The 23,855-nt window shown below is 42.6% G+C and overlaps 1 protein-coding gene across 2 annotated transcripts in view; it reads left to right on the forward strand.

Moving 5' to 3' along the window:
• Positions 1–23,855, forward strand: part of suclg1 (succinate-CoA ligase GDP/ADP-forming subunit alph) — an 87,395-nt gene that overhangs the window by 32,634 nt on the left and 30,906 nt on the right. For both annotated transcript variants that reach the window (XM_052042446.1, XM_052042456.1), the window contains exons 3-7: positions 1,499–1,615; positions 3,738–3,950; positions 5,227–5,284; positions 15,406–15,489; positions 16,684–16,835. In XM_052042446.1, the coding sequence (XP_051898406.1) occupies positions 1,499–1,615; positions 3,738–3,950; positions 5,227–5,284; positions 15,406–15,489; positions 16,684–16,835 (624 nt within the window). The remainder of the gene's footprint in view (positions 1–1,498; positions 1,616–3,737; positions 3,951–5,226; positions 5,285–15,405; positions 15,490–16,683; positions 16,836–23,855) is intronic.

The raw sequence follows: 23,855 nt of genomic DNA on the forward strand, positions 1-23,855 counted from the left end.
CAATGTGTTGCTTCATTGACGAATTGTGAGTGTATCCAAGTTAAAATTAAATAAAAACTGCATAGTGGGAACAATATTGCCAGGTAGAGTGTTGGTGACTGAGTAATTCACTTACTGGTCAAGCATTGTGACCGCTTTACATAAGAGCATAAGAAATAGGAGCAGGATTAGGCCATCTGGCCCATCGAGCCTGCTTCACTATTCACTATGCTTCACTATTCAATAAGATCATGGCTGATCTGGCCTTGGACTCGCATCCACCTACCTGCCTTTTCCCCATAACCCTTAATTCCCCATTGCTGTGATTGATTAGTTTTATACACAATTTATAAATAACTATCCTCCACTTATTGTAATTTTTAAGAGCTGCCACCCTGCTTTTACTAGGTTGTTGCTGCGATTTCTGTTTTGTCTTTCGTTCAACAGTTTCTGTCCTTTGAGTAAGTTGACTCCGTTTTACGGTAGACTTCTTGTGGCAAGTCCAATTCATTGCTTGACAGATAATCTGTTTGATATACTAGAGAGGAGATAATTGAGCAATTTCTGGGAATGGGGAGGCAGAAGGAGTGTGCTTAGTACTTCAAGATGCTAGGCACAAGAAGCTGTAGATGCTGGATCTCTTTCCTTCCTATCCACCTCAGCTCCTCCCATTTTTACCCCCTTCCCATACAACACTCTGATTTACCAGCTGTTCCCAGGGACACGCACAGAGGCAGACATCAGGTGTTGCTGAAAGATCATCACCTCGGTGAAGGGCGCTCTTTGGTCTGCTCAAAACTTGTTGGCCTTTCAGCAGAGCAAGATGTCCATAAGGGAATGCTGCTGACTGGCACGTTCCAGGCTACAGAAGTACATGCTAAGGGATGCACTGAAGCTTGATGCAACCAGTGCAAGGAACCTGTGGGGAAGGACTGCAATCTGAGGTCCTCCTGCTACTGGACGTCGAGGGGCTGAGACCCAGGGGAAGTCCCTCAAACAACAAAAGGGTGCATTTGCCCCAGGAGGCCACAAGAGTGTTAATGTTGCTGTGCACAAAAAAAATGTGCTAACAGTACTGAATGTCTTGCTTAAATGACACTAAGAATGTAAAGAGCTTTATACTTTTTATTTTCTGTATATATTTTTTATTATCAATAAAGTTTACTTTTGAAATTTACACCTGTACATTCTCCCCGTGGCTGCGTGGGTTTCCTCCGGGTGCTCCGGTTTCCTCCCACGTTCCAAAGACGTACGGGTTAGGAAGTTGTGGGCATGCTACGTTGGTGCCAGAAGCGTGGCGACACTTGCGGGCTGCCCCCAGAACACTACACAAAAGACGTATTTCACTGTGTGTTTTGATGTACATGTGACTAATAGAGAAATCTCTCTCTCAAAACAAAACCTTTTCCTTGCACAGATGCTGCTCCACCCACTGATTTCCTCCAGCATATCGTTTGTACTTCAAGATGCTATTTTGATCTGTGCTGATTTACTTTTCCATATTCTTCCTATATTCCAGGGAACATTCCACAGCCAGCAGGCTTTGGAGTATGGCACTAATTTAGTAGGAGGTGTGTCACCAGGGAAAGGTGGTAAAAAACACTTGAATTTGCCTGTCTTCAACACTGTTCAAGAGGTAAGTGCAGTTGATTTCATGTTTTCAGTGGTGACTTATTACTAAAGAGAATTATCCCTGTTTCAATAAATTCAGCAAAAAATTTGTGACTGTATCAATCATAATTTGTAAAGCCGATTTCTCCTGACGACTAATTTCTGCATGCTGAAGCTTTTTTTTGGAGAGGTGTAAAAATGATATGGAATCTGCACATATCTTCTCACCATTTTCTAGCAGTCATTTTCTCACCATTTCAGAATCGGTTTTAAAATCTATTTTAAAACATTGTTTAAATATATAGTTGCCACAGTGTCTTATTAATTGCCAACAGTATCTTACTGACCAATAATGCAGCATTGCAGAGTTTTAATTTAAATCGCTCTCATGTAATTGCTTATCCCACAGGCAAAGCAACTACTAGTGTGATGGAAGTCATTTTGCCCCTTGGGACAGTAATAGACTGGGCTGAAGTTGTGGAGAGAAAGCAATTGTATTTTATTGTACCATGGCCAAAAGACTTTCATGTTGTTATAATGGTAATGACTTTAACCGTTAACTGCAGCTCTCAAGATTTGTAGTGTAAAATAATTGAGTAAAACCCATCCCATGAGAGAGTTCTTGTTTGAGGCACTTACCAACATCAACAATTTACACAAAAAGCCCTTCATTGACGATTACCAGAAACGCCAGGACAAAAATCGAAACACCATACAGCAAGAGGAGATGTTAAAAAAGAGTTGGCCATAAACCTGATTAGAGAAGGTGGGTTTAAAGAGGATCTTAAATGAGGAGACATTGCTGGCTTTTATGCAGTGACTGCTAGAAAATTGGCAACGAACAACATGCTGGAGGAACTCAGTGGGTTGAACAGCATCCATGTGGGGAAAGGAATTGTCAATGATTCAGGTTGAAACCCTGCATCAGGACATGAGCAATTCCTTTCCACCCCACCACAAATGTTTCGCAACCCACTGAATTTCTCCAGCAGATTGTTTATTGCTCTACATTCCAGCATCTGCAGTCTTTTGTGTCTTCTAGAAAACGGGGCTGAATTTGCTGAAAGCAAAGCTCTCTGTAATTGGGCAATGAGCTCTCCATAGCACATAGAACATAGAACACTACAGCACAGTACAGGCCCTTTGGCCCACAATGTTCTGCCGACATTTTATCCTGCTCCAAGATCTATCTAACCCTTCCCTCCCACATAACTCCACTATCAGAAAACCCTCTTATCAGAAGGGAGGTGAGCAAGGGGGTCTTATCAGAAGTGGAGAGTTCTTTGGGGGCAGGTTGAAGGTTATAGAACTGGCGGAAAGCCACGGAGAAGGATTCAAACAGGAACTAGAGGTTTACTTTGGAGCATCAGGTGGGGTCCAGTGGTACTAACAGTGTGCATTTGGGACCATAGGCACGGACATGCAAGCAGAGTTTTGGATGAGATGAAGCATGGGAAGCTAGCTAGGAAAGTATTGAAATAGTTCACTCTGGTAGTAGCAGATAAAGGCTGATAAAGACCTCTTGCTCACCTCCCTTGCCTTTGCCCTACTACAGAGAGGTTTGCTTTCAATAGTTTCAGCCTCATTTTCTAGAAGTTGCTGTTTAAAAGCCATCAGTGTCTTCCTCTCTTGCGATCCTTTATAAACCCAATCTCTCCAATCAAGCTTTCGGCCAACTAATGAAATCCACTTACTGTTAACACCTTTCATCAGTAAGTGGACTTTATTAATCTCATCACGTAATGTGTATTTTTAAAGTTATTTGCACATTTTAATGCTTGTTCTGCTTGCAAGTGTGTATATTGTGATTCATTATAGGCTGAGATGCATTGGGATGGGCTTCTTTGCATTTTGTTTATTCTGCTGTATACACCGTAGCATCTCATGTCAGTTTCCCAGCTGACAGCACGGTGTTCAGTCGTTTCCTCAGCTGGGATGTGCATAATATGAGCAGGGTTGCTTTCTTCCTTGTATTTTCTCACCAGGTAGTCTTTAGTGCCAATGTATGAGAATTGGAGTTTGCCATGATGCATTAATCCTGTATCATTCTGCTTGCTGCAGCATATTTCATCAAAAGTGAAAAGGTTAACAGCCAAAATTTTCTGAACCCCATAAAGAATAAACTACTCTGATGTCTGTATTTTTAGGCTAAAGAAAGTACAGGAGCCAATGCATCTGTTATCTACGTCCCTCCTCCATTTGCAGCTGCTGCCATCCATGAAGCAATAGATGCTGAGATACCGCTGGTGGTTTGTATCACAGAAGGTATTCCACAGCAGGACATGGTACGGGTGAAACATAGGCTATTGCGACAGAGTAAGACTCGCCTCATTGGCCCCAACTGTCCAGGAGTAATAAATGTAAGTGTCTTTGCTAAGTAATCTATTGCTGTTTTAGTGAACTTTTGCCAGTTGTTTGATAACCCAGAAATAAAATATGTGAAATATGTGGATATGAGAAATAAGACTTGGGAGAGTCTGTTGAGCCTGCTCTCCCTAGAATTGCAGCTGATTTCATCTTGGTCTTAATTCCATTTTCCTACCTGTTTCCTATTCGTATCAACTGTCTCTCAGTTCTGAATATATTCAATGACTTGCTTGCCACAGCTCTGTAGGGTACAGTCTCAAAATGCAGTCATCTTTCAGCAGTGAAAGAAAAAAATCCCTCCTCATCTCCCTCTTTAAAGGGTGACCACTTATTCTGAAACTACACTCTTTTCCAAGATTTCCCCATCAAGGCAAGCATTCTCTCGGCATCTTTTATGTTTCACGAGGATCGCTTCCATTCTGCCCAACCTTCCCTCATAAAATGAGCCTTTCTTCCCAGGAATCTATCCAGTGAACTTTCTCTAAACTGCTTCCAATGCAAGTATACGCCTCTCCGTAGAGGTCAAAACTGTTTGCAATATTCCAGGTGTGGGCTCACCAAGTCTTACAGTGGTAGCAAGCAAGACTGCTCTACTTTTGTACTCCATCCATTTGTCTTTCCAATTACTTGCTGTACGTACATATGATGTACACACTCACAGACATGCAAATTAGAAGCAGGAGGGGATAGTAAGAATCCGAGTGTTGCCTGTTCACATTCTATGCTGTAAATTTGGAACTAATAAATTTTATCCTTTTTGTGTATATTTGGGAAAAAAAAATGAAAAGCATACTAATTAAAAATCCAAACTAGCTCTAGGAGGGTGGGAAATGTACCACCCCTCTCCAGGCTGTAACTCCAGAGCTGCAGTTCAGCATTGGGTGATAGATTCTTAAAGTTTTCAGAACATTAAGGGATGAGTAATGAATATCGTTATTCCTAAATGCTGCTTTGCCAGCAGTGCCCAGATGCCATGGAGAGGACATCATGTACTAAGAACAAGCACAATTGCTTTCCCTGTGTAGTACACTGTAATGATCTTCATTCTGAGGTTGCTATGTATCTTGTTGTCATATATCCCCTTTTTTTAAATTAGCTTCGTTTGAGCTGCTAACATTGACTTCACTTGTTTTTCTTTTGTTGTTACGGCATGTTTCCCTTAAAATAAATGTTCAAAGCAATTCTTATTCTTTGCATTCTGCTACTTCAACTGCTGTGCATGAGCTTTAACTTGCAATAACCTCCTGAATTAATTAATTTTTTTGTTAGCCTGGAGAGTGTAAAATTGGAATCATGCCTGGACATATCCATAAGAAGGGAAGAATTGGTGAGTATCAAAGCCAAATTGATTTTTATCTCTCAAGAACTTTTGGCAGTAATATGTACTGAAGGAAACTTCAATTTGCATTTTTATATTTAATGCAATCACTTAAGAAGAGCAAGGGCAACAAGTGTCAAACCTGGGGAATGATTAAGGCACGTGCCCAAAGATTTGATTGTGAGAATGATACGACATTGAGATGAAGATGAGAATTTGGAAGAGATCCCAGCTTGTGGGATGCAGACAGCGGAAGGAACTATTGTGAATGGTGGGGAGAGGATATCTACAAATTGGGGGTTAAAAAAAAGATTGGGTGGGCATATCATAACTTGAGGAAAGAAATGAAAATCAGAGTCAGATTTATTATCACTGACTTAGATGACGTGAAATGTGTTGTTTTTGTGGCAGCAATACAGTGCAAAGACACAAAATTACTATAAAAAGCAAATAAATAATGCAAAAAAAGGAATAACGAGGTAGTGTTCATGGACTGTTCAGAAATCTGATGGTGGAGGGGAAGAAACTGGTTCTGAATCATTGAGTGAGGCTCCTGTACCACCTCCCCGATGGTAGGCAATCCTCAGATATCTAGTTTGTGGGCATTATTTATGCCTAAATCTATTGTGCTTGTAATAATGGCAAAGCTATCAACATCCCCTTTCATTACTCCATAAAGCTGGCAGCAGTTTCCGAAGCATGTACGTGCATATTAAATGCAGAAATTCAGGTAATGCTATGAATGATTCCTCAGCTCCTCCATAGCTTGTTCTGTTTTAGAACCTCCTTTGGTTTAATTTTCAGAAAGTGGTGATCCATCTTGAACCTTTGGTATTTGCAAACTCTTCTCAGTTTGACTATCCCTGAAAACTTTTTTGCTTATTCCTTGAATTGTAAGTGCTTTTTTGTAAATGATGTTCTGAGACATAATTACTGCTCGACAATCTCCCTAGCTTTGATAGACTAATTTTCCATGTGGATTGTCATCCGTGGATTATTTCAGAATTCCTTGCTTTATAATTTTTGTTTGAAAGCATTTGTGCAGCATTTTAGTTGTAACCTTAATCTTCTGTGTTTCAATCCACACACTGCTTTTCTGCAAAATGTTGAAGATTTTATGTAAATTGTGCTTTATATTTCCAATACTCCTTGAAAATTCCTCAATGCGGTTGACTGCTCACTGCTACTGAATCCCGGAGATCTCTTGGAGCCACTAGTAACCAATGTTGGAAGTATTTAAGTTATGCATTGCTTGTCTCAAATTCACACTAGAGTGATGGAAAGATTGTTGTGGACAGCTTTTCTCAAAGTAGCTGTTTCTTTGTCACTGGCTGCAAAATCCAGACCTAATTATCAGTAGCCCATAAGTGTGAAGAGCATTAAACTGAGACTAATCCTGCTGTCACCTGACACCCACTCATGGACATTTTCTAATAGATGTCACTAAGTAGCAGTTAGAAGGATCCTGGGATTTGTTTTAGTTGAGTGTTCAATTTCTCCATTAAGTCTGAAATAATCAAAATGAATTTAGGAATAATATGGTTTCACAAGTCTATCTGAACTATACAGATAAGAAAAGTATTAAGCTTTCTTTCTTAGTCATCTGTTGAATTAAAATTTTCATTCCTAATAGTAATTAGGGTACTGCTGTTCATCCAGGGCCTGGAGGTCAAGGAGGGCAAAATATTAGTCCAGATTTCTGCTCTGGCTTTCAGTTGAGTGCAGGATTGTGTTCAATTTGCAAATCTGATTATGCTAAAACCTGCTGGGCCAAATCATGCTGGATCTGGCACATATCTTGCATTGGCTCCCACATAATCCCCCTGCCATACAAATCTTTTGTGGCCCCATGGGTCAAATAGAGGAGGCCTCTCTGCCACAGCCATCCTGTGAAGTGGAGTAGTCTGTAGGAAGCTACTAAGCCTCAAGTGACAGATGCCAAACCCCTGCTCAGATCTCCCTTATGGCCTTTTGATAGCCAAGTAATTAAATATAAAAATTATTAAAACTTACTTTAAAACTCATTTAACGCATCATTTAATTAAAATGTATTAATGTTAACTGAAACAAGGGGGGGGAAAGCCCTTTTGCCTAGACTTGCCTCTCCATTTAAGTTGGTGAGTGAGTCTGAGTTTGCTGGCAGAGCAGGTGGCCAACAGGTGTTAGTATCTGACCTCCAGCACCTTCCTGGTTCTTGTGCTTCAATGTGTCGGTGTAGAAATCAGGAAACAACTGTGTGAGATGATTCTTCAAAGAAAGAGTCATCTCTTAAAGATGTGATAGCACTGGAGAAGATTCATAGAATATCCACTGGGCTGTGCCTGGGAAGGAGCGTTTCAGTTATGAGGAGAAACTGGAGAGACTAGGTCTGTTTTCCCTGGAGCAGAGGGGAAATGATTGAATTTTTCCCCACATTGGAGGTAGATAAAACTAATGGACGCAGTCTTAGAGTAAGTGATTTGTAGGGGATCCTTTTCACCCAGTGAGTACCTGGACTACACTGTCTGAGAGAGTGGTAGGAGCAGAGTTGCTGAAGGCATTTAAGAAATGTTGAGACGAGCACAAGTCACCTAGGCAATAGAAGGTACAGGCCAAGTGCTTGAAGATAGGATTGATACAGATAGGTGCATACTGATTGGTTGGGATATGGTGAGCCAAGTGGCCTGTTTCCATGATGTAACCCTATGATCTGCTATATTGCTGGCCTAAAACGGCACCTAGGTCAGACCAGGACAGAGCTCAAGCTTTTCAACCTTAAAGGGCTTTTCATACAGTTATATATGAAGGAAACAGGCTCATTGGCCCAACTCATCCATGCCAACCAAGATGCTTATTTTCACTAATTCCACGTCTGCATTTGGCCCACGTCTCTCTAAAACTTTCCTGTGCATGCACCTGTCCAAGTGTCTTTTAAACATCGTATTTGTACCTGCCTCTACCAATCCTTCAGGCAGCTCATTCCATATACCCACCATCCTCTGTCTCTCAGATCAGTTCTATGAACTTATTTTGCCATCCGATGGCTTGTAATGAACACTTTGCCAGCTGTTCTCTTCCAACTGTCAGCAAAAGATTTAATATTTTAAAGATAGCTTTATTAGTCACATGTACTTCGAAACGCACAGTGAAATGCATCTTTTGCGTAGTGTTCTGGGGGGAGCCTGCAAGTGTCGCCACGCTTCCAGCGCCAACATAGCATGCCCACAACTTCCTAACCCGTACGTCTTTTGGAATGTGGGAGGAAACCAGAACACCCGAAGGAAATCCACGCAGACACGGGGAGAACGTACAAACTCCTTACAGACAGTGGTTGGAATTGAACCCGGGTCGCTGGTGCTGTAAAGTGTTATGCTAACCATGTTGAGACTCATTCTACCTCGGCTGCTTTGTAGAGAGAGTGCATTAAATAGTATACGTCTGTGGAGCCCTACCCCACGAGATCTGGAGTTCCTGATGTGGATGGGGCAAATTTAGAGCCATTGAGTCATACAGCGTGGAAACAGGTCCTTTGGCCCCACTGATCCATGCTGACCAAAATGCTCATCTAAACTAATCCTAATTTGCCAGTGTTTGGCCCATATCCCTCTAAACATTTCCTATCCATGAACCTGTCCAAGTGTCTTTTAAATGTTGCATTGTATCTGCTTCAATCACTTCTGGCAGCTCTTTCCATATATGCATCACTCTCTGCGTGAAGAAGTTGCCCCTCCTGTCCCTTTTAAATCTTTCCTCCCTTAAACCTATGCACTCTAGTTCTTGGTCTTTTTCCCAGGGAAAGGGAATCGTGTGCATTCACCCTATCTATGCCCCTCGTGATTTTACACATAATTATAAGGTCACCCCTCAGTCTCCTATGCTCCAAGGAATAAAGTCCAAGCCTGCCCAACCTCTCTCTGTAACTCAGGCCCTCGAGTCCTGGCAACATTCTCGGAAATCTTCTTTGCACTCTTTCCAGCTTAATAATGGCTTTTCTATAACAGGGTAATGACAACTACACAAAGTTAGCTGAAATCATTCTGCAATTATGCAGCAATTAGTGCTACTGCTTCACAGCCCTAGGGACGCAGGTTTGATCCTGACCACTGATACTGTATGTGTGGTAGGTTAATTGGCTAGTGTAAATTGGTCCTTTGTGTTGCAGAAGAATCAAAGGACTTTGATGTGCATGTTAGAGCATATCTTGCAGAGATGTTAGAGAAGGGGAGGTGGATCTGGGACTGGGGGTGGAATTGGTCAGCTGGAAGCCAGCATGGATCAAATTGGCTGAATGACTGCTACCTGTGTCATTAAAAAGTAAACAAGCAAGGTCTTGGTAAGGAAATAGACAATTCAAACCATGCACTTCAAAGAGATTCCCCTACCCAGACACATCTTCCCCTCTCCTCTCCATTGTGCAGGGGCCGTTCCCTTTCCAACTCCCTGGTCCACTCTACCATTCCCACCAACCATCCTTGTCTTACGGCACCTTCCCTTGCAACCTCAAGCAATGCAACACTTGTCCTTTCACCACTTCCGTTCCCACCATCCAGGGACCTAAATAGTCTTTCCAGATGAAGTAGTGATCAACTTGCACTCTGTGTGCTGTACTGCATTCGGCATTCACAATGTGTTCTCTCCTATGCTGGAGAAACCAAATGCAGATTGGGTGACTGCTTTGCAGAACACCTGTGTTCAGTGCTCGAGTGACCCTGACCTTCCTGTTGACTGCCCCTGTAATTCCCCATTCCACTCCCACCTGACCTATAAGTCTGGGGCCTCCAGCACGGTTACAATGAAACCCAATGCAGGCTTGAGGAACAGAACCTCGTCCTCCCTCTGGACACAGTGCAGCCTTCTGACAACTTCAGGTAACTTGATTTCTCTGTTACCGGTTGCCCATCTGTGATATTAGAGTCACACAGCACGGAAACCTGTCCTTCTTCCCAACTAGTCCATGCTGACCAAGATTCCCATCCAGTTTGAGAATGAATTTAATTTAAACCGACCAAGATTCCCATCTAGTCCCATTTGCCCATATTGGCGCAACTTAGTGTTTTTTCTCCCTTTCTCCCCCTCTGAGTGCTTAGCCTGACCCGCCAGGTAGGTGTTTCTGCTCTGCATTTTGCGCTCCTGCATTCTTTTGTCTATGTTCTCACACTAACTGCTCTCATTCACTCATTGACCACATGACCTTTTTTAAATCTTACTCCCATGGTCACCTCAGTCTTACCCTATTAGAATTCCCCTTTCCTCCCTGATGAGCTTCTCTTGTCTCCTTCCCAGTTCTGAAGAAGGGTCTTTGACCTTAAGTGTTAGCTCTATTTCTCTTCCCACAGTTGTGGTCTGACCTGTTGAGTATTTCCAGCATCCTTTGTTTTCTTTTATTTTACATTTTCAACATCTGCTGTTTCTTTTGATTTTCACTTGATGCATACTGTTGGTGAATAGCAGCCTACACAAAGGATCAAGGCACAGCTCAAGTTTTCCATCCTTAAAGAACTTTTGTGAGCCAGTTGGGATTTGCAATCTGGCTTTATAGAACAGTACAGCACAGTACGGGCCCTTCAGCCCACAATGTTGTGCTGAACTGTATGAACACCTCCTCTGTGATCAATCTAACCCTTCCCTCCTGCACAGCCCACAATACTCCATTTTTCTTACTTCCATGTGCCTATCAAAGAGCCTTTTAAATGTCCCTATTGTATCAGCCTCTACAACTACCCCCAGCAGTACGTTCCAGGCACTCACCACTCTCTGTGTAAAGAACCTACCTCTGACATCTCCCCAGAACATTCATCCTCTGACCTTAAACAGATGTCCTCTGGAATAGTCCAGTCACTTTTACAGCTATTGCTTATTTTTCTAGTGTTTTTGTTTAAATTAAACTCCTTCTCAAACTATCTTAATGGGCTTTGCCCTAGTTTTAGATAAGACAAGATATCTTTATTAGTCACGGGTATATTGAAACACACAGTGAAATACATCTTTTGCTTAGAGTATTCTGGGGGGCAGCCTGCAAGTGTTGCCACGCTTCCGGTGCCAACATATGCCCACAACTTCCTAACTCGTATGTCTTTGGAATGTGGGAGGAAACCGGAGCACCCGGAGGAAACCCACGCAGAAACAGGGAGAAAGTACAAACTCCTTACAGACGGCAGATGGAATTGAACCCGGGTTGCTGGCACTGCAATAGTGTTATGCTAAGTGTTACACTAACCACTACACTACCATGCCTGTCCACGCACTACCATGCTGTTAGTTGGAACTTTTGGTTACTTGTCCACCAATACAACCCAATATGATATATCTATGTATCTTCTTCTACTACTACCCCTTTTAAAGGAATTAACATTTTGCTGTTTTATGATTCCATGCCTGTGGATTCCACTGCAATACTTAACCCATTTGCTCCCTATTTTAAGAGCCTTGGCATGCTGTTAAAACTAGAGAGGCGTGACAGCTCCATTGAATCCGGTACTCGTCATGAATCTGCACACATGCAGTTCAGAAGCTGTCACTTGAGAGTGAGGAAAGTATCCAGATTAAAGCCACTTCCCAGGAAGAAAAATGCTTTCCTATGCATGGAATGTGGAAGCACCTGGGAAGGCCAACATTTATTGCCATTCCCTGTTGTGCTCAAAAGTAGAGGGAAGCAACCTTCTTGAACTATGTACTTGCCACTCCTACAGAGTTGACTAGGGAGTTTCAGGATTTAAATCCACTTCTATGAGCGAACAGCAATTGTATTTTTAAACAAGGAAGGAGTGAGACTTTCAAGGGGAAATTGCAGGTGGTGATGTTCTAGTGTGTCTGTTGCTCTTGTCCTTCGAACTGGTAGTAGTTGCGTGTTTGGTTGGTGTTGTTTTTGCATTTTGTAATTGGTGCACATTGCAGCCATAAGTCGTTGGTGATGAAGAGCCATAGGAGGATGGGAATCACACAAGTAACTTTGTCCTGTTTGCTGTTTTCTTGAGTGTTGGTGTAGTTGCTCTCATCCACTCAGCTGTACTTGGAGGCAACTGTTGCACTGACATTATTCCATGGTCCACTGCCCTCTCCTACTGGATTCCTCCTCCTTCAGCCCTTTTACCTCTTCTACCTATCACCTCTCAGTTTATTACATTGTATCCCCCCCCCTCCACCCACCTACCTTCCCCCTCTCACCTGAACTCACCTATCACCTGCCTGTATGTGCTCGTCCCCCTCCTCCCCCCCCCCCCCTTCTTATTCTGGCTTCTACCCTCTTCCTTTCTTGTCCTGATGAAGAGTCTCAGCCCAAAACGTCGACTGTTTATTTCCCTCCATGGATGCTGCCTGACCTGCTGAGTCCCTCCAGCACTTTTCGTGTATTGTTGCACTGACTTGCACTTTCGCTGGAAAGACTTTTGGAGATAGTGTGGTAACTCACTCAGTGTAGAGTAGCCAGCCTGTGACATGCTCTTGTAGCTACAGTATTCGTGTGACAGGTTCATGTGACAATTGTACTGATGATAGTGAAGGTGCAGTGATGGGTAAGGAGGATACATTTGATTTTCATATAGATTGCAACTTCCACATGATTAAAAGGTAGTTAATTCATGAAACGTGTTCAGAGTTGTTTTCTGCAACAAAAGTGATTATTAGCCAAGATTTAAAAACTCTTGGGATTGAAGGCAAATTGTTGATCTGGCAGGGAAATGGGCTAAGTGGCACGGGACAGAATAGAAACTGGGATGTTCTTACTTGAGAAGGTGCGGCTTCAATCATATTCTGTTTCTTTGGGATTGCAACTATTCACCGACTATATTAGATGATGGGATAGAAAGCTACATCCAAGTTTTGCCATGGTATACACAGATGGTTTTGTAAGCAGAACAGGTAGAAACACTGAATTAACAAGAGATTAATTGTAAATGAGCTAAAGTATGCTTAGTCCATTTCAGTGAAGGTAAGTATGACGTTATCCACTTTGAACTTAGGACCGGCAGGGGAGTGTGCTTTATAAATGGTGAAAAGCTAGAAGCAGTCATCAGCAATCCAAAGAGGATTTATGTAGGGGTTCTGTGTGCATGGGTCATTAAAATGTCATGGACAGGGACAGATGATAATCATGAAGGCTAAAAGAACACTAGCCACTGCATTCCCAAGGATTGGAGAATAGGAGTTATGCCACATCTACATATTGTGTGAACATTTCTGGGCATTGTGCTATTAGGATGGGTATATTGGAGTGAGTGAAGGTTAGAATTGCCAGAGTGGTACATGGACAACTTAAAATTAAATTCTGAGAAGACGGTTTTATTTGCTGGAACTTAAGAAGTTAAGGGTGATTTGATTTGAAGTTTCCATGATCCTACAGAGAATTGTGCAGCACATGCATGTGAACACCACCACTTGCAAGTTCCTTCTAATTTGCTCCTGTCTTGACTTGGAAATATGTCACTGTTCCTTTATAAGACCATAAGACATAGGAGCAGAATTATGCCATTTGGCCCTTCGAGTCTGCTCTGCCATTCGATCATGGCTGATTTATTTTTCCCTCTCAACCCCATTCTCCTGCCTTCTCCCCATAACCTTTGACACCCTTACTAATCAAGAACCTATCAACCTCCACCTTAAATATACCCAATGACTTGGTCTCCACGACTGTATGTGGCAATGAATTCCGTAGATTTACCACCCTTTGGCTAAAGAAGTTCCTCCTCCTCTCTGTTCTGAAGGGACATCCTTCTATTCTGAGGCTGTGCCCTCTGGTCCTAGACTCCGACCACTGGAAACCTCCTTTCCATGTCCCCTCTATCCAGGCCTTTCAATATTTAGTAGGTTTCAATGAGATTCCACCTTCATCCTTCTAAACTCCAGCGAGTACAGGCCCAGAGCCATCAAACACTCCTCATACATTAACCCCTTTATTCCCAGGATCTTTCTTGTGAGCCTCCTCTGGACCCTCTCCAATGCCAGTACATCCTTCCTTAGATATGTGGCCCAAAACTGCTCATAATACTCCAAATGTGGTCTGGCCAATGTCTTATAAAGCCTCAGCATTACATCCTTGCTTTTATATTCTAGTCCTTTTAAAATGAATGCTAACATTGCATTTGCCTGCCTTACTACCGGCTCAACCTGCAAGTTAACCTTTAGGGAATCCTGCACTAGGATCCCAAGTCCCTTTGCACCTCCGATTTCTGAATTCGCTTCCCACTTAGAAAATAGTCTACACCTTTTATTCCTTCTACCAAAGTGCATGACCGTACAGTTCCCTACGCTGTATTCCATCTGCCACTTCTTTGCCCATTCTCCCAACCTATCCTAAGTCCTTCTGCAGACTCCCTGCTTCCTCAATACTACCTGCCCCTCCACCTATCTTTGTATCATCTGCAAACTTGGCCACAAAGCCCTCAACTCCATCATCCAGATCATTAACATATAAAGTGAAAAGTAGTGGACCCAACAAGAACCCCTGCGGAACACCACTTCACCGGCAGCCAATTAGAAAAGGTCCCCTTTATTCCCACTCTTTGCCTTCTGCCAGTCAGTCAATCTTCCATCCACTGCTGGGCCTAAATTCTGGAACTCCCCAACTAGCATAGAGTCATGTCTTCACCAGGACTGCATTGCTTCAAGAGGTGGCAAACCGTCGTCATCTTATTTAGAGATGGACAGTAAATGTTGGCTGGGTCCTGAACGTGAATAAATAATCTCCCGAGAGGCCAATAAATGGAGTTAGGTTAAGAATCAACCTTCACTGATTGGAGGAACATGCTAAATTTGATTAAATAACCACTTTCTTATCCTATGACCTGTGAAATGTTTATTGTCTGTCAAGGGGAAATGGTTAGACTCTCTCTGGTTGTAAACCAGTGTGACACAAATTTTGCCAATCACTTAGCAGCCCATGCCTTAATGTTGTTTGTCATTGCTCAGGAAGGTGCTGTTTGCTTCATTAGCTGAGCAATTACTTTGTTAAATGCCAGTATTAAAGCCTCAAGAGCCACCATCTGAGGATGACCAATTTAGTTCAGATTGAGGATCTTGACTACACTTCTCCTCTGGGTAATGTTATGGACTTGTAGTAATTAAATCAGGATTGTATGGAGGATAATGCATACCAAATTATTTTAAGAATGAAACCATTTGTCATGCTTTCACTAAACAAATGTACTTGTTTTCAGGTATTGTATCAAGATCTGGTACACTAACATATGAAGCTGTTCACCAGACCACGCAGGTTGACCTGGGCCAGTCTCTGTGTGTTGGTAAGCATGTACTTCCTTGTCAGCGTCAGACTTGTCCTGCGTATGCTAGCGTTTTCGTGTTGTGTTGCCGCATGTGACTGTGCAAAGAAAATTTCAAATTGAGTGCATTGATTCATGACCTCTTTTGGTACTCCAGTTGTGAGTGGAGTGTGCGTCTTGATTGAAGTTGCACTGTAATATTAGGACTTGCAGTTCCTTTTCCCTTTTTGTTTGCAAGACAAAACCATGTTGGATTTTATGGACACTAGCCTACAGCTTGTTATTAATGCTGTTGGCAGTAACTCAACACCTAGTCTTCTCCTAAGCAGCAATACAAACCACTCCAGTGCAGACGATATAAAAATAGCTCAAACCACTTTTAGAGTTGGTTTTATTTGTTTTTTTAAATTACTTTATTGCCGAGTCTTTCTTGCCCTTGGCATCCAGCAATTACAGCTGTGGAAATAATGGGTATTATATGTTAATTAAATGGGAAGACATCACATTTTCTCAGCATTATTTTGCTCTCTCATAGTTTGGCAGCCTTTTAAAAGATGGTATAAACATGTATTTGCTAGCTTGTGTTTTCCATGTAAATTGGAGTTATTTGGCATATCTATTCAAGTATATGAAAAGAGGATACAAAACACTTTATTTTTCCTATTCTTCACTGGTGTGCTGGTCCATTTGTTTTTGGAAGGAAAGAATCAGGGAAACTTGATTCTCCAAATAGACCCTATCTGAATCTTGCGGCATTGTGAAAATGTTCACTGCAGGTTACGGGGGGCAGATTGCACCATCCTAAAATGATGTACGAGTTTGTCTGATCACTGCTGGTTTGGGAGTATGCTGGATATAGGATGCAGAGGAATGAATGTTAGTGATCTCTCCTCATGACAGAGTCCAGTTCTCTACGGCTTCCTTTGTCTTTGTTCATAATGCATTAATCTTGCAGCTGGCACACTGGCTGTCAGCCAGAGCCTTTCATAATGTTTGTCGTGACTTAAAAAGAAGAAAAACCTTTCCCTGTGGTCTTCACATCTGGAAAGTGAGAAACTGGTTTGACTGACAACTTGCAACCAAAACAAACAAACCTGGAGGTTATTCTCTAATAGCTGGATTTGTGAGGTTGAGATAATAAAACAGTCACACAATCTTAATTTGTAGTGATGAAGTCCCCAGTAACATTGGTGATTTTGATTTTATTAATCCTAGGAATTGGTGGGGATCCTTTCAACGGAACAGACTTCATTGATTGCCTCGAAGTCTTCCTGAAGGACCCTAAAACAGAAGGCATCATTTTAATTGGAGAGATTGGAGGCAATGCTGAGGAGAATGCAGCAGAATTTTTGCAACAGCACAACATGGTATGTGTATGGTTTCCTACTTTATGAGCCCTAGGAGCTTCTGTTAAATATTTTTGTTGAAGAAGCTGCAGGTTCATGTGTTAATTAGTGTGATAATTAGTTTAACATTAGTGGTAGGGAAATTACTGGGAAAAGATTCTGAGAGGTAGGATTCATCTGTACAGAGGGACATGGATTGATTAGGGATAGTTAGCATGATTATGTTAAAGGCACATCCTATCTGACTAATTCGACTGAAATTTTTGAGGTGTGTTGATGAGGATAATGCTATAGGTGTTGTCAGCATGGACTTCAGTAAGATCTTTGACAGATTCCCACATGGGATACTGGACTATTTGAGCCCATGGGATCTGGGCAACTTGGAAAATTGCATCCAAAATTAGCTTGGTGATGGGAGGCAGAGAGTGATTGTCAAGTGAAATTTAAAAGAAAAATCTGCGGATTCTGGGAAATCTAAAATGAAAACAGGAAAGGTTGGAAATACTAAGCAGGTCAGGCCACATCTGTGGGAAGGGAACACGGTTAACGTTTCTGATTTGACAAAGGGTCTTCGACCTGAAACGTTAACTCTGTTTCTCTTCCCACAGGTGCTGCCTGAACTGCTGAGTATTTCCAGCATTTTCTGTTGCGGGGATTTGAGGAGGAATTTTTCAACCCGGACGGTGGTAGAAACCTGAGCCTCACTGACTGAGGGGATGGTGGAGGCAGGTACTCTCACAACATTTGAAGTATTTAGGTGAGCAAATGCCATGGTAATGAAGGCTATGGGCTATGTGCTGGAAAATGAGATTAATATGGAACAGTACAGCACAGGAACAGGCCCTTCAGCCCACAATGTCTGCACCAAACAATGCTAAATTAAATTGAACTAAACTAAATCTGCCTGTGCATGATCAATATCCCTCCATTTCCTGCATATTCATGCGCCTATCTAAAAGCCTCTTGGGTGCCATTATTGTATCTGCTTTCGCCACTCCCCCTGGCAGCCTATTCCAGGCACCTATCACTTGCCCTGCGCATCTCCTTCCCCCTCACACCTTAAAATGCATGTCCTCCAGTATTTGATATTTCTATCCTGGAAGAAAGATTCAGACTGTCTACCCTATGCCTCTATCAGGTCTCCCCTCAGCCTCTGACGCTCCAGACCAACCCAAGTTTATTGAAACTCTCCTGATACCCGCTAATCCAGATAGCATTCCAGTAAACCTCTTTTGCACCCATTCCGAAGCCTTCCCGTAGGGCGACCAAAATTGTACACAGTACTCCAAGCGCGGCCTAACCAAAGTTTATATAGCTGCAACATGAAATCCTAACTCTCAGACTTAATGCCCTGACCAATGTAGACAAGTATGCCATCCACCTTCTTTACCGCCCTATCTGCTTGCATGGCCACTTTCACTGACCTATGGACTTGTACTCCAAGATCCCTTCGTATTATCAATGCTGTTAAGGGTCCTGCCATTAACTATATACTTCCCTCTTACACCTGACCTCCCAAAGTGCAACACTTGATGCCAGGAATGGACGTGGGGGCTGACGAGCCTGCTTCTATGTTGTATGACTCTCTGATTCAAGGAAGGTCTTCATAATGGATAGTGAGAAAAAAATTGAATTATAAAGCACCCGGTGTACTTTTTCAGGATGTCCCAAAGGGCTTTAACAGCCAGTAAAGTACTTTAAACTGTAGGCACTATTGAAATGAAAGAAATGCTGCAGTCATTTTATACCCAGCAAGCTCCCACAAATACCATTATGAACATTACTGGATAGTCTGTTTTAATTTTGCTGATTGAAATTCAATGTTGTTGGTTGGGGGATTCTGGGGAGAATATCCCTGCTGTTTGTTGAAACAATGCCATGTGATCATTTATATTCACCTAAGAGACCAAACAGAGCTGTGGATTAACATTTCTTCTGAATGGCACCATCTCTAGCTGTGTAGCAATGCTACAGTTTTGCTCTGAAGTCTCCCCCTGGAGTTTTGTGCTTAAGGCTCCATGTTAGCACTTGAACTGCAATTTTTTGATTCCTAAGCAAGAGTCCAATGTATTGAGCTGTAGCTGACCATTTCCATCAATCAAGTTGCATATTTTTTCTACTAAAATAAGAATAAATTTGCTTTGCCATTCTCCTGGGGCTTGGGAGATGAGTATTGCTACAGCTATTGTGCTCAATCTATTGTTCACAGCTAGAAAGCCAGTGAGAATCACTGCAGCTAGTCTCGGCCCTCCTGTAGAGGTGAAGAGGAGGGATTCAGGCAGATTTCCCTAGAGACTGCTATTCAGAGACTTCTGTAGGAACCAGTAGTTGTGTACAGCTGAGGGCTGTTCTGAGATGTTGCTCCATACATTTGTAAACTATTAGCTGGTGTGCACAAGGAATGGTCATGTAATTAGTTTATTATTGTCACATGTACTGGGATACAGTGAAAAGCTTTGTTTTGCATGCCATTCAGACAGGTCATTCCAAGCATCAAGGTAGTACTCAAGGGAACACAATAACAATGCAGAATATTGTGTTACAGTTACAGAGAAAGTGCAGTGCAGGTAGACAATAAGGTGCAAGGGCTATGATGAGGTAGATTGAGACATCAAGAGTTTATGTTTATCATACAGTTCTGTCATTGTATCATTAGGGCTAGAGCCTTTGGGAGAAAAAGAAAATGGTTAAATTTTTTTTTTACATGTTACTGATGTGAGACTGGAGGCCTCTATCAGAATCAGGCTTATTATCGCTGACCTATGATGTGAAATTTGTTGTTTTGCAGCAGCAATACAGTTCTGTCATTGAGAAAAGGAAAATGGTTAATTTTTTTTTACTTGTTACTGATTTTGTTCAGCCTGCATAGAATAGAATATGTTTGGAGTGATTGAGGCAAACATGTACAGAGCATTGCTCCCTGTTTTGTTTGACACTGGTTATTGGATTTCTTCCAGGGATTCTTGGAACACTGTAGTGGTGTGAGTGCACAAGGATAGTGAGATGAGGCTCAGAGAAAAGTTGTTGGAGTAGTTGCCTCAAGGAGACCAACTGATTAATGTCGAGGGTCATAGAACTGGAGAATGCCAAGAGGCAATGCTCTCAGAATGGAGCAGAATAAAAACTAACATGCTCAGAAAAGGAAGGAGAGTAGCTATAGGCTGTAATGAATAAGTACCAAGATTTAATGAGCATAGACAAAAGCAGAAGATGTGGAAAACTCAGCAGATCAGGCAGGCATCTCTGGAAAGAAGAGTTAACATTTCAGGTTGAAGAGCCTTCAGAACTCTGATCTGAACTGTTAACTCTGACTCTCTTTCCACAGATGCTGTCCTGCCTACTAAGTGTTTCCACCATTTTCTGCTTTTTTGTGCATTACTGGGGTGACCAGTAATTTATATTGCGGATGCTTGTCTATAAGTCTTAATTGAGCCATCCCATGCCTAAACCTCCTGGACTGTGATTATGTGGAAGTATCTGTATAAGAAATAGCATGCATTCAATGCCATATCTACACAGGCACAGTAGTGTAGCGGTTAGCGTAACGCTTTACGCCGCCAGGGACCCGGGTTCAATTCCGGCCGCTGTCTGTAAGGAGTTTGCACGTTCTCCCCATGTCAGCATGGGTTTCCTCCGGGTGATCTGGTTTCCTCCCACATTCCAAAGACGTACGGGTTAGGAAGTTGTGGGCATGCTATGTTGGAGCCAGAAGTGTGGTGACACTTGCGGGCTTTCCCCAGAACACTCTACGCAAAAGAAGCATTTCACTGTGTGTTTCGATGTACGTGTGACTAATAAAGATCTTATCTTAACATTTCTAACTCTGTGGTTATCTGTAGATATTGGATGAACAGTAAGGAAAATGCAAAAAAAAAGGAACAAATGTTTGAAGTGCTTTTTGCACAGCTTTTACCAATGTAGATTTAACTTTATCAGTTGTTTAATTGGCAGATCATAATAGCACTGCACTTTGTAGACAAGGGGCATCAAGGAACCAGTAGCCACACCGCATTGTTGTCTCTTCCTTGGCATGTTCCTGAGCTGTCTGTCAGTTTTCAATGCATGTTATGTGCTCATTTAAACAAGATCTGGATGGGCACACAAGACTGCAGATGCTGGAATCTGGAGCAACATACACAGCACTGGAGGAACTCAGCAGGTCAGGCAGCATCTGTGGAGGGTAATGGACAGTCAACGTTTTGGGTCGAGACCCTTCATCTGGACAGAAAGAAAGAGGGGAGATAGCTGGAATAAAAAGCTGGAGGGAAGGGGTGGAGCAAGAGTTGGCGAGTGATAGGCGGATCCAGGTGAGGAGGGCAAATAGGCAGGTGGTGGGGGGGGGGGGGGAGGCGGGGGGAACAGAGTGGGAATGATGTCAGAACCTAGGAGGTGATAGGTGGAAGTGACAAAGGGCTGAAGATGGTGTAATCTGATACGAGAGGAAGGTGGGGAGGGGAACCAGTGGGAGAAGTGTGTGGGCGATGGGTAGATGGCTAGGGTGGGGGAGGGGAGAAACAAGGTAATGGGAGCCAGTTGGATCAGGAGGAGAGAGAAAAGAAAAAAAGGGGAAAAGGGATAGAGGGGAGCAGTTACCAGAAGTTTGAGAATTCGATGTTCATGCCATCAGGTTGGAGACTGCCCAGGTGGAATATGAGCTGTTGTTCCTCTAATTTGCATTTGACCTCGACGTGCAGTGGAGGAGGCCCTGAGCAGCCATGTCGGTGTGGAATGGGAAGTGGAATTGAAGTGATTGGCCACCGGGAGATCTGGATGGGGTTAGTTAGATTGGCATCATGGTCGGTGCAGACATGGCAGGCTAAAGAGCCTGTCTCCTGTGCTGTACTGTTCAATATATAAATCATTGAACCTTTTCACAAGGTGGCCCTGGTTTCAGGTTTTTTTCTCATCTTAGATACATGTAAACAAAAAAATAAATCTACGAAGAACTCTGCTAAAAATGTTTGCATGCTGGTTGTGGAGCATATGTTATTGAATGGTGAAGAGCTTTTTCTGCCTTTTAAGCTCTCCAAGAGCTCAAAGGTCTTCATTTTAAGTTTTCATTACTAATTTTAAATTCCATTTTCACGTGTTTCTTGCTTTCGGGAATTGATCTGTTGCAGGTTGAGTTGTTGCTGCTGGCTGGAGGTTGTTATTTACTTCTCCCTGTGTGTATAAATCATTCTTCCTGCATTCTTTTGAAGTTAATCATGCTACATCTTTCTTTTACCCTCTTACATCACTGGTTATCCGAGAGTTAGGAGACATGAGATTTATTACACTTTGCAAAAGGTTGTTGCTTGTCATTTGGTTTGTTCACCTGCTGGGCTGGGATTATACTGCTTGGTTGATGCGGAAATTGAGGAAGGGCTGAGGACCTCTTCCAAGCCTGTCCCAGTTAAAAGTTTTTGACAGGAATTATTTTCTTCTCTCCATTGTAACACTGCAATATTGTGCAGATGAGATTTATGGAACCAAAATTTGAGGAATCTTAAGCAATCTTGTGTACGTAATCTCTCTAAAGTAATGACCAGCATTGTATTTAGTTGGAAGTGCTACATTAAAATACAAAATGAAAATACTTGCTGCATTGCATTAGTTAAACTGGTTTTTGATATTTCAGTAGTTTGATCTTTTTAAAAAAAAATCCACAAAAGTAATTTGGAAAAGTAATTAGGAGTAAACTTTGCAGGTAAGCTAGAATTGTTGGGGGAGTGGGATCCGTATTGGAGAGACTGGGGAGGAGGTGTTTGGCTCTCGAGTGGAGGAGGCTAGGACTGGATGCCATGGGCAGGTGATAGAGAAGGGACGTGTTCAGGCAGGCTTGAGATGTGTCTATTTTAATGCAAGGAGTGTTGTGAACAAGACGGATGAGCTTAGAGCTTGGATCGATACTTGGAGCTATGATGTGGTGGCCATTGCGGAGACTTGGATGTCTCCGGGGCTGGAATGGTTGATTCAAGTGCCGGGTTTTAGATGTTTCAGGAAGGATAGGGAGGGAGGCAAGAGAGGTGGGGGAGTGACACTGTTGATCAGAGATAGTGTCACGGCTGCGGAAAAGGTGGACGTTGTGGAGGGATTGTCTACGGAGTCTCTGTGGGTGGGGGTTAGGAACAGGAAGGGGTCGATAACGGTGCTGGGTGTTTTTCATAGGCCGCCCAATAGTGACAGGGTTATTGAGGAGCAGATAGGGAAGCAGATCCTGGAAAGGTGTGAGAATAACAGAGTTGTGGTGATGGGGGATTTTAATTTCCCAAGCATCGATTGGCATCTCCAGATGGCATCTCCAGATGGTGAGGGGTTTAGATGGGGTGGAGTTTGTTCGATGTGTTCAGGAAGGGTTCTTGACACAGTATGTAGATAGACCTACAAGAGGAGAGGCTGTGCTTGATTTGATATTGGGAAATGAACCTGGTCAGGTGTCAGATCTCTCAGTGGGTGAACATTTTGGTGATAGTGATCATAATTCTATCTCCTTTATGTTAGCACTAGAGAGGGATAGGAACAGACAGGCTCGAAAGGTGTTTACTTGGAGTAAAGGGAATTATGAGGCTCTCAGGCAGGAAATTAGAAGATTAAATTGGGAACAGATGTTCTCTGGGAAAAGTACGGAAGATATGTGGCAAATATTTAGTGGGTATTTGTGTAGAGCTCTGCATAGACATGTTCCGATGAGACAGGAGTCATGGTAGAGTACAGGAACCGTGGTGTACGAAGGCTACAATAAATCTAGTCAAAAGGAAAGAAAAGCATAGAAGAGGTACAGAGAGCTAGGTGATGTTAGAGATCCGGAAGAGTACAAGGCTAAAAGGAAGGAACTTAAAGAGATTAGGAGAGCCAGAAGGGGACATGAGAAGGCCTTGGCGGGCAGGATCAAGGAAAACCCCAAGGCGTTCTACAAGTATGTGAAGAGTAAGAGGATGAGATGTGAAAGGATAGGGCCTATCAAGTGCAGCAGTGGGAAAGTGTGTACGGATCCGGAAGAAATAGCGGAGGTACTTAATGAATACTTTTTCCGTGGTGAATACTGACGTAAAGATCTGG

This window comes from Pristis pectinata, chromosome 2 (genome assembly GCF_009764475.1).
Source record: "Pristis pectinata isolate sPriPec2 chromosome 2, sPriPec2.1.pri, whole genome shotgun sequence".
NCBI classification, from domain to species: Eukaryota; Metazoa; Chordata; class Chondrichthyes; order Rhinopristiformes; family Pristidae; genus Pristis; species Pristis pectinata.